General features: G+C 34.8%; 8 protein-coding genes and 2 pseudogenes across 10 annotated transcripts, besides 1 other annotated feature; 7 read left to right on the top strand and 3 right to left on the bottom strand.

Moving 5' to 3' along the window:
- Window positions 1–1,786: 1,786 nt before the first annotated feature.
- On the top strand, window positions 1,787–4,046 carry TVAGG3_0711450 (annotated as a pseudogene). Its single transcript has one exon. A coding segment is annotated over exon 1 (2,260 nt).
- Window positions 4,047–4,076: 30 nt separating this feature from the next.
- TVAGG3_0711440 (protein of unknown function, DUF4106 family) lies at window positions 4,077–4,547 on the top strand (the record flags this gene model as incomplete). The annotated part of the gene is made up of 1 exon (XM_051243803.1): window positions 4,077–4,547. One exon carries the CDS (start codon window positions 4,077–4,079, stop codon window positions 4,545–4,547), a length of 471 nt encoding a protein of 156 aa, XP_051090390.1.
- An 86-nt stretch (window positions 4,548–4,633) lies between these two features.
- Window positions 4,634–13,540: part of a mobile genetic element that runs on past the window's edge.
- TVAGG3_0711430 (uncharacterized protein) lies at window positions 6,080–6,499 on the bottom strand (the record flags this gene model as incomplete). Its single annotated transcript, XM_051243802.1, has 1 exon — window positions 6,080–6,499. The coding sequence occupies one exon, from the start codon at window positions 6,497–6,499 to the stop codon at window positions 6,080–6,082; it is 420 nt and encodes a 139-aa protein (XP_051090389.1).
- On the top strand, window positions 6,563–7,013 carry TVAGG3_0711420 (protein of unknown function, DUF4106 family; the record flags this gene model as incomplete). Its single annotated transcript, XM_051243801.1, has 1 exon — window positions 6,563–7,013. A coding segment is annotated over one exon (451 nt), but the record flags the coding sequence as incomplete, so codon positions are not given.
- On the top strand, window positions 7,104–7,910 carry TVAGG3_0711410 (uncharacterized protein; the record flags this gene model as incomplete). Its single annotated transcript, XM_051243800.1, has 1 exon — window positions 7,104–7,910. One exon carries the CDS (start codon window positions 7,104–7,106, stop codon window positions 7,908–7,910), a length of 807 nt encoding a protein of 268 aa, XP_051090387.1.
- TVAGG3_0711400 (uncharacterized protein) lies at window positions 7,940–8,388 on the top strand (the record flags this gene model as incomplete). The annotated part of the gene is made up of 1 exon (XM_051243799.1): window positions 7,940–8,388. A coding segment is annotated over one exon (449 nt), but the record flags the coding sequence as incomplete, so codon positions are not given.
- Window positions 9,212–9,631, top strand: TVAGG3_0711390 (protein of unknown function, DUF4108 family; the record flags this gene model as incomplete). Its single annotated transcript, XM_001304751.2, has 1 exon — window positions 9,212–9,631. One exon carries the CDS (start codon window positions 9,212–9,214, stop codon window positions 9,629–9,631), a length of 420 nt encoding a protein of 139 aa, XP_001304752.2.
- TVAGG3_0711380 lies at window positions 9,648–10,120 on the bottom strand (annotated as a pseudogene). The gene has a single exon. A coding segment is annotated over exon 1 (473 nt).
- Window positions 10,157–11,032, top strand: TVAGG3_0711370 (protein of unknown function, DUF4106 family; the record flags this gene model as incomplete). The annotated part of the gene is made up of 1 exon (XM_001304749.2): window positions 10,157–11,032. One exon carries the CDS (start codon window positions 10,157–10,159, stop codon window positions 11,030–11,032), a length of 876 nt encoding a protein of 291 aa, XP_001304750.2.
- Window positions 12,236–12,945, bottom strand: TVAGG3_0711360 (KilA, N-terminal/APSES-type HTH, DNA-binding family; the record flags this gene model as incomplete). Its single annotated transcript, XM_051243798.1, has 1 exon — window positions 12,236–12,945. A coding segment is annotated over one exon (710 nt), but the record flags the coding sequence as incomplete, so codon positions are not given.

The following is a 13,540-nucleotide window of genomic DNA, read 5'->3' as shown; positions in this document are numbered from 1 at the left end:
TTGAATATAGAAGTAAAATCTCGTGTTGTTTTTGAAAGACTCGAGTAAAATTAGAAAAGCATGCATTGTATATGGTATATGAGGAACTCATAGAAATTAAAAAAAAAAAAAAAAAGGTAGTGGGGCTTCCAGGCACTTCGTGCCTTCTAGCCCTGAAGATGTTTAGTATAAATGAAGTTTTTATTCGGAGGGCTTCCAGCCCATAAGAAATTTTTCCCAAGACCCAAGAGGAGGACCGAACCCCAGCCGACCAGCCGTTGACTTTTTTGTCAAGACTTCTTCGTAAATGTTTTGTCAAGACTTCTTCGTAAATGTTTTGTCAAGACTTCTTCGTAAATGTTTTGTCAAGACTTCTTCGTAAATGTTTTGTCAAGACTTCTTCGTAAATGTTTTGTCAAGACTTCTTCGTAAATGTTTTGTCAAGACTTCTTCATCGTAAATGTTTTGTCAAGACTTCTTCATCGTAAATGTTTTGTCAAACTTCTTCGTAATGAGCGTAAATGACCAAAAATATATTTTAGGGTAGAATGTTAGATCTAACATGTTTTCTAACATGTTTTCTAACATGGTCTAAAACTCTTGAATTTTCATGATTTCATCGTAAATGTTTTGTCGAAACTTCTTCGTAAATGTTTTGTCGAAACTTCTTCGTAAATGTTTTGTCATGATTTCATCGTAAATGTTTTGTCAAGACTTCTTCGTAAATGTTTTGTCAAACTTCTTCGTAATGAGCGTAAAGGACCCAAAAATATAATTTATGTTAGAATGTTAGATCTAACATGTTTTCTAACATGTTTTCTAACATGGTCTAAAACTCTTGAATTTTCATGAATTTTCATGATTTCATCGTAAATGTTTCGACAAAACATAGACAAGAAAGTTCATGAGAAATTAGACAAGAAAGTCTTGACAAAACATAGACAAGAAAGTCTTGACAAAACATAGACAAGAAAGTTTTGACAAAACATAGACAAGAAAGTCTTGACAAAACATAGACAAAGTCTTTACGAAGAAGTTTTGACAAAACATAGACAAGAAAGTTCATGAGAAATTAGACAAGAAAGTCTTGACAAAACATGTACGAAGAAGAAGTTTCGACAAAACATATACGATGAAATCATGAAAATTCAAGAGTTTTAGACCATGTTAGAAAACATGTTAGAAAACATGTTAGATCTAACATTCTACCCTAAAATATATTTTTGGGTCATTTACACTCATTTACGAAGAAATCTCAACAAAGTCTTTACGAAGAAGTCACAACAAAACATCTGTCAAAAGCCGCTTTTTAACTTCACTTAAAATGCCACGTAAGATACGTAAGAATATACGTAAGAGGAAGAGAGCATTGAAACATCCAATAGTAAGACTAACACCACAACAACAGTTGCAACAACAAATGCTGAATGACCCCACTATGTTGCAACAAATGTCAAGCAATCCTATGCTTTTAAACCGAGTCATTGGTGCACAGAGTGGAGGTTTAAGAGCGGCACTTTTAGCGAAAATGGCAGGCTATGGTGGAGCTGCAGACGGAACAGCCTATAACCCTCAAAGTCAAATGAATTTGAGTTCACTCAAAAATCAAATAACAGATGTCAAAAAGTCAAACATAGACATACAGAAACAAATAAGTGAAAACGAAAAGAAACTAGAATATGACAGACACACAAAGAAACTCAATGAGTTAAACGTAGAGAAAAAGAAGAAAGAAGAACAACTGAAAGAACTAAGTACAGAGGAATATGCGAAAAAAGTGTCAGAAAAAGCAGCAGAAGTAGCAAAAATGGAACAAGATGTCATAAATTTGAAAAACCATACTACTCAATATAAAGTACTGAAAGATGAAGAGATAAAACAAAAAGCCCTGAAGACATATATGGATAGCGATGAGTATAAAAAAGAAGTTGAAGCAAATGTAAAGGCAGAAAAACTTTTACAGTTGCAAAACCAAACCGTACAGTATGAAAACTTAGCACAAGAAAGTAAAAATAACGACGCAGCCATGCAAAAGGCAATGAAAAGTGCAGAATATATAAAAGCTAACAATGACTGGTTAGATGCCCAAGCCAACGCTAAAGCAGCCCAACTCATAGGGTCAATAAGGACAAAAATACAAGCGGATGAAGATAGTTCAAATGAAGCTTTAACAAATGCTGACTTTAAGAACGCTTTCGAAGCTCTTCATAGTAAGGTGAAACAAGTGAACGACTTCTCATCTGGAAAGAAACTGAAGTCTGAAGGTTTCGACAAAGAGTTAAAAGAAGTAGCACAAAATATGACGAAAATAACAGATGCAGCAACGAGACAGGCAGTTCAAAGTGCCTATGACGCCGTTAGAGCAACTGTTGTGAAAAGTCAAGAAAAAGAGTTACAACAGACCAAAACAGACCTAGTAAATGCTTTCTTAAAAACGAAAAGTCAGGTAGGACATTACGCTGCAGATGGAACATATGTGCCAGCTGGTGGAACTTATATACCAGCTGGTGGAACTTATATACTAGCTAGTGGAACTTATATACCACCAAACCCTCCAAGAGAAGCACCTGCACCAGGACTACCTAAAACATTTACATCGTCACATGGACATAGACACAGGCATGCACAACAACCAGCACAACAACCACCTCCACAACCAGCACAACAACCAACACAACAACCAACAGTTCAAAACACTGCACCACAACCAGCACAACAACAACCACAAACAGAGCAAGGACATAAAAGAAGTAGAGAACAAGGAAACCAAGAATTCTTAAAAATGCTTAAAGAAGAGTGTGGTTTCCCAGATAGTATTGACTTTAGTGACAGATATAAAGAAGCTATTGGAAAGTTCAAGGATGGAAATACTGACCCGAACCTATTTAGCTTTATGGCTCAGCACCAAAAAGGATATAATCTCAAACCTGGAAAATACAAGCTCGCTAAGGGATATGATTTAATAGCATATCATCCAAATGACATGAACGAATTTACTCCGAGATATTTGATGTCAGAGCTAAATGACAATTCAACTTTCGTCATGAAACGCGTAAAAAATAGAGACGGAACGAAAGAAGAAAGGTTTATGAGTCCGGATGACTTAGAAAGGGAACTTGTTGAAAACGGTCTCGGAATATATGAAATGCCAGCAGATGAGGTACAAGAAACTCCACAGGAAGAACTAGTTCAGATACAACCAGACATGAAAAATAGTTCAGCAACAAAAGCTAGAAGAGCCTGAAGGAAACGAACAAGTCCTTCCTTTGGAAACTAACTTCACAGAACTAGATGAAGATTTGGAACAGCCGAAAAATCTTGACCCTCAACAAGAGTATGCGGAGAATATGGAATATTTCCAAGAGTCTAAAAAAAATTCGGCTGACATAGTAGAAGAATATCGAAAAATGTTTGCCGACATACAAAAGACTCCAACATCAGATGAAAATATCCAGCATAGAATGGAAGAACTGAAAAAAAATGTACACAAATACAACAACCCTTTTTACTTACGAGCATTTAACGTTCAATCTTCGGATGAACTCGGTGAAGATAAAAGGTTAAATTTCAAGAAAACATATAGAAATGAAACATTGTTTAAAGTTCATTCAGAACCTAACCAAGATGGAAACAAACCTACTTTTGTTTCTGCAGACGATGGAACTACAATGAGATGGGGTCATAAAGCTAACCCGGATAGGTGGTTCATAAACTTACAACCTCAATTCCAAGAAGTTGTAGACGCAATGGAAGTCAATGGTGAACCAGATATAGCTGGTATTTTAAGCGCGGCTTTAATGCCATTGAAAGATATGAAAGATGCAGATATTTTGGACCAGTATGAAATGAACATGGCTGATGGAAATATAACACCTGACGTTCTAGAACATTTATCTCAAAGAACTACACAGAACCATAGAGATGGTATATTTGGTGAAGAGTTTAGAAAGAAGTTAGGGAGATAGAAGGAAGAGAACCTATTGTACATGACCTTGCAAACGAAAGTTTACAAAATGTCATAAAAACTTACTTTGCAGACAATGAACCGAGAAGGGATGAATATTTAAGAAAAACTCAAATGGACAGTACCAAATGAAATGTTAGTATTGAAAAACATGTTCCTTGACAAAATAAAACCAACTACAGAAATAAACGACGCAAGACTGAAAGATTGGGTAAAAGCTTTCCCATTCACAAAAGATATAGTTGGTAACATGGAAAGAAAACCAGAATGGCTACAAAAACATATATTTGGAAACGAGCATATTCCATATGGACAGGCACTGTTTGAAGAGCTTGAACCGGAAACTCAGGAAAGAGTCATGCAAACAATACGCGAAGACTCAAATACAAACTATGACAAAATCTTTCTAGGATATAGGTTACCTGAGATGGGCGACCAGAGCCCAAAGGCAAAAAGGACATGGGAAATTTGCAACATACTAGATGAACATAATGCAAAGATGCAACAACTTCAAGCAGAGGGCAATGAAGGAAAAAGAAGAGTTAAAAACTCAGTCAGGAAGAAAGTAAAGCTTGGTCGGAGTGGGTTCTATTATGACATATAAATCCAACTATTCTATATTTTTACTCATATGAAATGTACGCCGCTCAGAATATAACGCCAACAGTTTTGGATGCTATGAATGGAAATGTTTCCGAATGGTATAACGAATGCGACAATGCCATTAGAAGGTCAGAAATAGTTCCTGGAACTTACGAATATACAACTGCTGTTTCTTATGGAAACGTAGGTGAGTTTGGAGAAGGTTCTTCAACAACAGTAGATATTGCTTGCGACAGGTTTCATATTATTTCTATTGACAACTCATTCTTATACGTGGAACAAGACATTGAAATAAAACCTTCTGCCAAGTTGTCTGACAAGAAAGGTTGCAATGGAATTTTCTATGTCGGATACCAATATGCTCCAGAAGTTTTCATGGGATATAAGATATATTCTAACTCTGACTTAGTTCAAACAGTAACATGGGCAAACTATGAATGGTTCGCTTTGAGAAACTCAGTACAACCACAAGCTAGAGAACAACAGACCAGTATGCAACCATTGAGAAAATAAGAAGACTTGACCCTAACGTTCCAGGAGTTTATGTTAACCTTTCTGGACAAACTGCAGCAGCAGTAACCAAAGTAAAACTGAAACTTAGAGTTCCTTTGTCATCTTTCCTCATCTTCAGGTTTTTAAGATACTTGCCAAACTGGGCAGGAAAAATTTCTATCGAACTTACTCCAAGCAAAAATAACTTAGTCATTGCACCAACACAAGACCCATTCACTCTTACAGACGTAAAGGGAGCAAATCAAACGTCATTCGCCGAATTTTGCAAAGACAAAGTTGACTTAGACTTTGGTTTCTCAAACCTCAACACTGAAGTAAACTATTATTTCAATGCTGCTGGAGATGCTTGGGACCCAGTTAAGTTCACATGCGAAAAGTTTGAATGCAAGAGAATAGAAAGCAGACTTGCAGTCTATATGTTGGACCCAGATATTTCAAATGCTTTAGCTGCCAAATATATTGCAGTTCCACTTATGTTCCCTATACACCAAATATCTGTCAAAGACTTTGCAGGTGAAGTTGGAAACCAAAGTGCTGACCCAGGTGCAAGAACAGATATTGCCTTAACAACTGCAATGAAACATGCAGATACTATGTTTGTACTGTTCAGACGAACTATAAATGACTATTCTTGCTTCTACAACCCTGGTATTAAATACCATATAAACATAGATGGCAAATATTATCCAAGAGAAGAATATTCTACAGTTGAGGATATGAGGTCATACAACTTGACATTAGATGCTATGAACTTTAACAACAACTTCACAACAACCATTAACCCTGAAATGCAAAGTTCTATTATGCCATATGTGAAAGTATGGACTCATACAGGAGGTCAAAAAACTCAATATACAAATGGAGACCGTTCAAACTTTTGGCTTGGCATTCCATTTGCTGACTCAGAAGACTTTATGGGTGGTATTTCAACTGTTGGTACAGTTCAAATACAATATACTGGTGACAGAGACGGTCCAAATGAATTGAAAGCAAAGAAGTTTACAAAACCAATAGCACTTTTCACGGAAGATGCTCTTTTGAAGATTCGTTCGATGAAACCTGCTGGGGCTCCTCAGATTGGCATAACGACAGCTTCCATCGAGCAGATTTTGGCAGCAGGTCAGTAAGTTGTTCTTGAACTGACTTCTCTCCGTCAAATATTGACAGTACGCCAGTTTTGACATAAAATTGTATTATAAACTTACCTTTAGAAATATCGGTCAGTTTTGTTGTTATATTTTTGTCTGCTTCAAGAACTTTCACCATCTCGGTTATACCAACTTTCTTTGCTTTATGAAAATATTTTGGTTCAGCAAAGACTGCTATTCTATAACATTTTCCATTGTTTGTATAAAGAACTATTCTGTCAATGAACTTGTATTGTTTGTGTGTGTAAACTTTGTTTTGCTTCAATTCGAAGAGATACTCAAATACGTCCATCTTTTTATTCTAAGTAAAATGTCATTTCCGAAAAATAGAAGCGTAAGTGTTTCAAAAGGTTTAATGGCGGTGGCAGATGTGAAGTTAAATTCACCAACTCAAACAAACAGTCAAAGTGTTGTTGTCAATGTCAAAGAAAGAGATGTTGAAGTGGGGAAACCATACGAAGACGAAAATGGTATAACAATAGTTCCTGTAAAAGAACAACCAACATACCCTGAAGTTAGCAGAGACTTAAGTTCTGTTGCAGATATTCGAAACGACTACCAACAACTGAAAGACAAACTTCAAACTCAGGAGAAGATTTGTCAGGCTTTAGGTATAATGTTAAACTTGGTTGAGCACAACCCTGTAAAAGTGAACTCATATGTCATTGCACCTCATGAAGTTTTGAAAGAACTATTGAAACTTTTGACAGAGGCAGACGATATAAACATCAAAGAAATAGAACCTGACATTGCTTGCTGTGGTGTTTCATATAATGTCATTGACAAGATATACGTTATGAAAGGAGGTGAAACCTTGAACTTAAAATATAGTTTCCCAGACGTCATAAAAATATTTGACGACCACAACATTTCATTAAAATTTACTTGCTAAGTAAATGGCAGAAGACATAGTGGTTTATACTATTACGACTAAAAACCCTGAGTCATATAATTCTATAACAACAAACTTACAAAGTCCTCAAGGACGATATTGTAAACTGACCTTAAACACGATGACGACTAAAGCCTGTTTTGCTCTTTTGACACCAGAAGACTTTGTTGTTGTGAATGGTAAAAAATACTTCTTTGAAGATACTTACTCAGATATACCACCAACAGGTTTTGTTGACTTATTTAATACTTTAAGGACGGATGTAACATGTGCTGCAACTAGAGCAGGTTTCATTATGTTTGGATGTCCGACTGAGTTTACTATAAACGATATGAGCTATAATACAAAACTTATATCTGGTTTTTACTACCAACAATTTCCTATAACAGGAAAAGGTGTCATACAAGGTTTGTCTGTTCCATTGACTTTAAGTACACCTATTTTATATATTGTTTCAAACTTAGGTTCAAAGTGCTATTCGAATGTCGACAGAAACTACTATGACCAAAAGATACTCATGCGTATAAACAACACTTTCTCTGCTGGTTTGCCTATTGTTCATTCGAATGCAGAGTTTTCAGCTTTAGTAAACTCAAACACTTTAGCAAACATAACGTTGACATTAGTCGACGCAAACTTTGTTCCTGTAAAACTTTTATGTCCTATGTATTTGTCAATGACGGCAGAAAGTTTCGAATTGGAAGATGCAACTGGTGAAAGTATTGTATTACAAGAACAACTTCAACAACAAATAGCTCAAGAACAACAAATGCAACAAATGGAACAAATGCAACAACAAGCTCAAGAATAAAAAAAATATTTTTTTTTATTTTTATAAAAATGTACAGAATAGACGTTTCAGATTTTTATGACTTCCAAGCGTTCAGAAATATGTGTCCATTTAGAGACTATAACAAAGCAGTCGAGAATTTGAAACGTTTAGTCATTTATGTTGACTCTGCCCCAGAATGTTATGTCATGAAAGAATGGGATGTTGTCTTTAACAAACCAAGAGCGACAATAGTTTCAGAACAAGAATGTAGACAGAAACTTAAGAAAATAAAAGTCGTACAGGTTGGAATGAAGATGTTAGATGCTTGGGATATCTTATTGTCCAAGTTAGAAGATTTTTCAGTTCGAGGTATAAAGTTTTATACACCTTCTCCAAACTTCTATTCTATCTTCACTGGATATAAATATGAACAAGTAGAATGGAAAGAAAATATTATAGAAGCTTGGTTAGACCATGTCAAAGAAATTATATGCAATGGAAACGAAAGAGTCTATGAGTATATCTTATGTTGGTTTGCAAACATCTTACAACATCCAAGTGCTAAAAATGAAACTGCTCTCATTATAATTGGAAAACAAGGAACAGGTAAGAACACATTCTTTACAGATATCTTATGCAAACTATTAGAGGGCTATTCGAATCCGAATATGACAAACTTAGAAAACATCTGCGGTAAATTTAACTCTTCAATAGAGAATATGAAACTTATAGTATGTAACGAACTTCAAAGTATAGATACAACAAAAGTTTTGAACTCAGATGCTTTGAAGAGTCTTATAACAGACAAAGTTGGAGTTGTTGAAAGAAAATATAAAGACCAAAGAGTTTGTGAAAATGTTGCAAACTTCATTATGGTTTCAAACAATTCTGTTCCGATGAAGTTAGAAAGTTCTGACAGAAGATATGTAGTTGTCAGAACGTCAGAAGCTCATATGCAAGATACAGAATATTTTGACGACTTAGCAGAAACCTTGACACCTAACTTTTACAACCACTTGTTCTCATATTTCATGACATTAGATATTTCAAAGTTCAATCCAAGACAAATTCCATATACCGAAGAGAGACAAACATTGTTAGAAGCAAACAAGAGTGTATATGAACTGTTCATAGATGAGACTAACTTTGAGTGTTTAGATGAAAGGTCATTGTACGATGAATATAAACAATATTGTCAAGAATATGGTTATATGGCAGCGTCTAAACGAACATTCTTGGCAAATGTCAAAAATCTTTTAGACATACAGAACGGCGTATATACAAAGAAAAATTTTTCTGAGTAAATTTAAAAAAAATATTTTTTTTATCCGATAGAAAAGATGATGAAATTCATCTCAGTCAACAAGTATATGTCAGGAGTTAAAGAAGAACTAGACCCATTCGCTTATTTGAATGTTTACTTCTACCATTTTGAAAAGTCTACATTTGACAAAGTTTGGAACATCGAACCAGTTAAGTTTGCTATTGTGACTAAAAATGGTGCGAAATTTGAAGACTTAGACATAGAAGGTTTGTTAGCAGTCAAGGAAAATTTTGACAGAAGGTTCTCAAACCTTAAAGAAGGCAAAGCATACAAACTTGTTATACCTTATGAACCAAAGAAAGCAGACGACTATGAATATTATGAGTCTAAGATAGTTGAAGTTCAAGGTAAATTAGGTAAAAAGATTTTAGAGTCTAAGCCAGTGTTTGCTCCTAAAGAGGAAGAGAACATTGACATTGACCCAGAAATGTTCTAAAAATAAAATTTTATTTTTACATGTCAAATTTCTTTTTCTCTGGAACTGGCTCTGGTTCTTTCTTCTCTTCTTCTACTTTCTTTTCTTCTACTTTCTTTTCTTTCTTTTCTCTCTCTTCTTCTTCTTCTCTGGTGGAGTTATGTCAAATTTGGCGCAACCATATTTATGTAAAAGTTCTTTGTCCTTTAATAGCTCTTCTATTCTGTTTCCTATTTCATCTTCAAGAACAGCGCATGTGTCTTCTTTGCATTCTAAGAACTTTTGTTGGACTTCATCTTTCCAAGAGGCGTCATCTCTGTCAACAAGTCTGTCATTGACAAATTTTAAGACTGCTCTTTGTAATGTTTTATGGTTCTTGTCATATTCCCAGAAACAGAACTTTAGAACAAATTCACCTTTCTTGTTTACACTATGTAAGATTTTATGGTCGACAGATGTTTTGCTGTCGAAAAGTTTGTCTCGAATATAGATAGCGAAATCGCTAGACATTTTCTAAAAGATAAAAATTTTAATTTTTCTAAAAATATGTTAGAAAAAAAGTTTGCTGACATTGACAAGAAATTTGAGAATGTTTTGAAGAAGAACAAGAGGAAGTTAGAAAATGCTCAGATAAAGCCTATACATGACAAGTTCCTATTTGCTCAGAATGGTATAACAGGTCTAATTGCACCGCCTGGGTCGGGTAAGACTTTCACTTATCTTAAAATGGCTGCACAACAACAAGAACTAGATGAGAAGAACCCATTCTATGAGTTAGTAGTCATTTGTAGTACTTCTGGTCAATTCGATCAAACCGTAAATTCGTTCAAAGATATTATAAAGAAGTCTAAGTTAGTATGTATAAAGGATACTGAGTTGTTAGATTGGATAAAGAAGTACCAAAGAAGAGTTTTGAAGTATAATGCTATAAATGAGTATATAAATTCTAAGTTTAAAGACCCAAATGAGGAAATGCAGAGAATATTAGAGAAGAAACACTTCAGAAACAAACAGAAAGAGATAGAATACATTTCGAAGAAATTGCAATCTTACGATTGGAAGACTTACCCTCATAGATGTCTTCTTATCTTAGATGATTTCGCCTCTCATCCTTTGTTAAAGAACAGAGAACAAGATATGTGTCGAATTCTTAAGAAGCTCAGACACTTTAACATCTCAGTTGTCATTTGTGTACAGACAGCAAAGAGTTTAAGTAAGGATGTTAAAAGAATACTTACTGATATCATACTTTTCCCTGGATTGTCCGAAGACGATTTCATGGAACTTATGAAAGAGTCCATGGCAGGTAAGTTTGACAGACATGAACTATGGGAGAAGTACAAAGTCATACAAGACCCTCATACTTCTTTCAGAATTCATATCTACGCAAACAAAGTTCAAATTGTAAAAAGTCAAGCTTGAAAATTAAATGTTTTAGTCTTAGTCTGTTGTGGTGCTGGGGCTGTCGGTTCTTCTGGTTGGGATATGGACTCGGTTGGTGGTACGTCGGACATTCGTTTGTGTCTTAACCGTCTTTGTTCTGAAACAATATAATATTGTCTTGAAAAAGTACAACATTGTCTTGAAAAAGTACAACATTGTCTTGAAAAAGTACAACATTGTCTTGAAAAAGTACAACATTGTCTTGAAAAAGTACAACATTGTCTTGAAAAAGTACAAGACTTGTTCTGAAAAAGTACAGCTGTACTCAAATTTGAGAGACATTGTACTGAATTTATACAACATTGTTCTGAAAAAGTACAATATTGTACTGAATTTATACAACATTGTTCTGAAAAAGTACAATATTGTACTGAATTTATACAACATTGTCTTGAAAAAGTACAACATTGTCTTGAAAAAGTACAACATTGTCTTGAAAAAGTACAACATTGTCTTGAAAAAGTACAATATTGTACTGACTCAGTATGGAGCTTGACCCCTTAGACGAAGCAATTTATCTAATTGAGGTAAATGAAACCGTGAAGGAATATCTCAGCAAGTGCAAACCAAGCAAGCTTGAAAATTAAATGTTTAGTCTTAGTAAGTCTGTTGTGGTGCTGGGGCTGTCGGTTCTTCTGGCTTTGGAAGACATTCAGGAAGAGGAACGTCGGACATTCGTTTGTGTCCTGTCGGAAGGAAGAACTTTTCCAGTTGTCGGGAAAAATTTTTCCAGTTGTCGGGAAATTTTTTTCCAGTTGTCGGGAAAAATTTTTCCAGTTGTCGGGAAAAAAGTTCTCAATTTTCGAAAATTTGAATGGTTTACGGACGAACAACAGGAAAATTTTTTCCAGTTGTCGGGAAAATTTTTTCCAGTTGTCGGGAAAATTTTTTCCAGTTGTCGGGAAAATTTTTTCCAGTTGTCGGGAAAATTTTTTCCAGTTGTCGGGAAATTTTTTTCCTGTCGGAAGGAAGGACTCGGAATGCCAGAAGGATTTGACAAGGCAATTTACCTTATAGAGCTACCTGAGCCATCTGAAGTCAAGCTTGAAAAATAAAGAGTTCATCTACTCTACTTGTTTGAAGTTGTCAAAATACTCTGTTATTTTTTCCTTTAACAATGGCAAATCTTCTTTGAAGGTAAGTATTGTACAACCTTTAATATCATAGTGTGTTTGAGGTAACGTATCTTGAACTATTTGTTTCACATCTTCATTCGGTGTCATTGAAATCGGTAAGTTTTCGCGATAGAACCAATTTCTGTCAGATTTGTAAATCTTAGCAAGGTCGTAAAAGCTTTTGTTGTTTCTTCTGACTAAATGCAACATAACCATATCTCTGTCTTCTTCATTTTCCATCTCTTCAGTATAAATCATATACTTATAGTTCTTTTCCTTTCCTTTTGGTACCGAACGTGGTATTCTTTTCTGTATGCTTTTGTCTTTTGCTTCAATGACTTCATCTTTTGCTTGAAGTTTCTTTTCCATCTCTTCACGTTCTTGTCTATGAATTTCATCTAACATCATGAAAATATAACAAGCGTAACGAGGCGAAGCCCACATTGCAACAGCATTTACAAGAAGTCTATGAACATACCAACCTCTCAAACCATTTGGCAAATTTTGACGATTTTCGTACGGAATCTCGTTCCGCGGTTTTCTACCACTCGCAAACATATGAGGAAATTCTTCTAAAAGTTCTTTTGTCTGTTGGTTTTCAAACCAATGACGTGCTTGCTTTGTAGAACGAAGAGTATTCAAAATACTTTGCATTTGGTACATGTCATCTTTGACTGAACGAATGAGACGTAACTGTTTGTTATACTGTATGTACTCGTATTCTTCATTTATGGCTTCATGGACTATAACTGTTGTTGTGTTCTCTGTTGTTGACATATCTGTCTTTACATACAAAATAAAAAATAAAAAAATAAAATTAACTTTTTTTTTCTATCTTGTATAAAAGACCAAAAATAAACGCTTTACATGTATTTTTCCAGCAACTTCGTCAAGAAGTCTGTAAATATACCATGCATAACGAGGAGAAGCCCACATTGCTATTGAACTAACTAGGAACTTATGAACATATATACCTTTTAGATGCGATGGTAAGTTTTGTCTGTCTTGGTACATCTTTTTAAGTTCTACATGTTCGAACTCACTCAAAAGTTCATGAGTGCTATTTAATTCAAACCAGTCTTGTGGTTTCTTAGTATCTGGTGTAGCACATGCTGTCAAAATACTTTGCATTTGGTACATGTCATCTTTGACCGAACGAATGAGACGGAGTTGTTTGTTATATTGTATGTACTCGTATTCTTCATTTATGGCTTCATGAACGATAGCAGTTGTTGTGTTCTCGGTTGTTGTCATATATGTTCTTACATACAAAATAAAAAAAATATTTTATAAAAAACTAACTTTATTTTTTCTGTCTTAAGGAAACTCATGAAATTTCATACGGAATTCAGCAAAAATATATTTTAGGGTA

Source organism: Trichomonas vaginalis, chromosome III, assembly GCF_026262505.1.
Source record: "Trichomonas vaginalis G3 chromosome III, whole genome shotgun sequence".
Taxonomy (NCBI): Eukaryota; Parabasalia; order Trichomonadida; family Trichomonadidae; genus Trichomonas; species Trichomonas vaginalis.
Note: the sequence above shows the minus strand (reverse complement) of the source record. Positions and strands in the feature narration are given on the sequence as shown.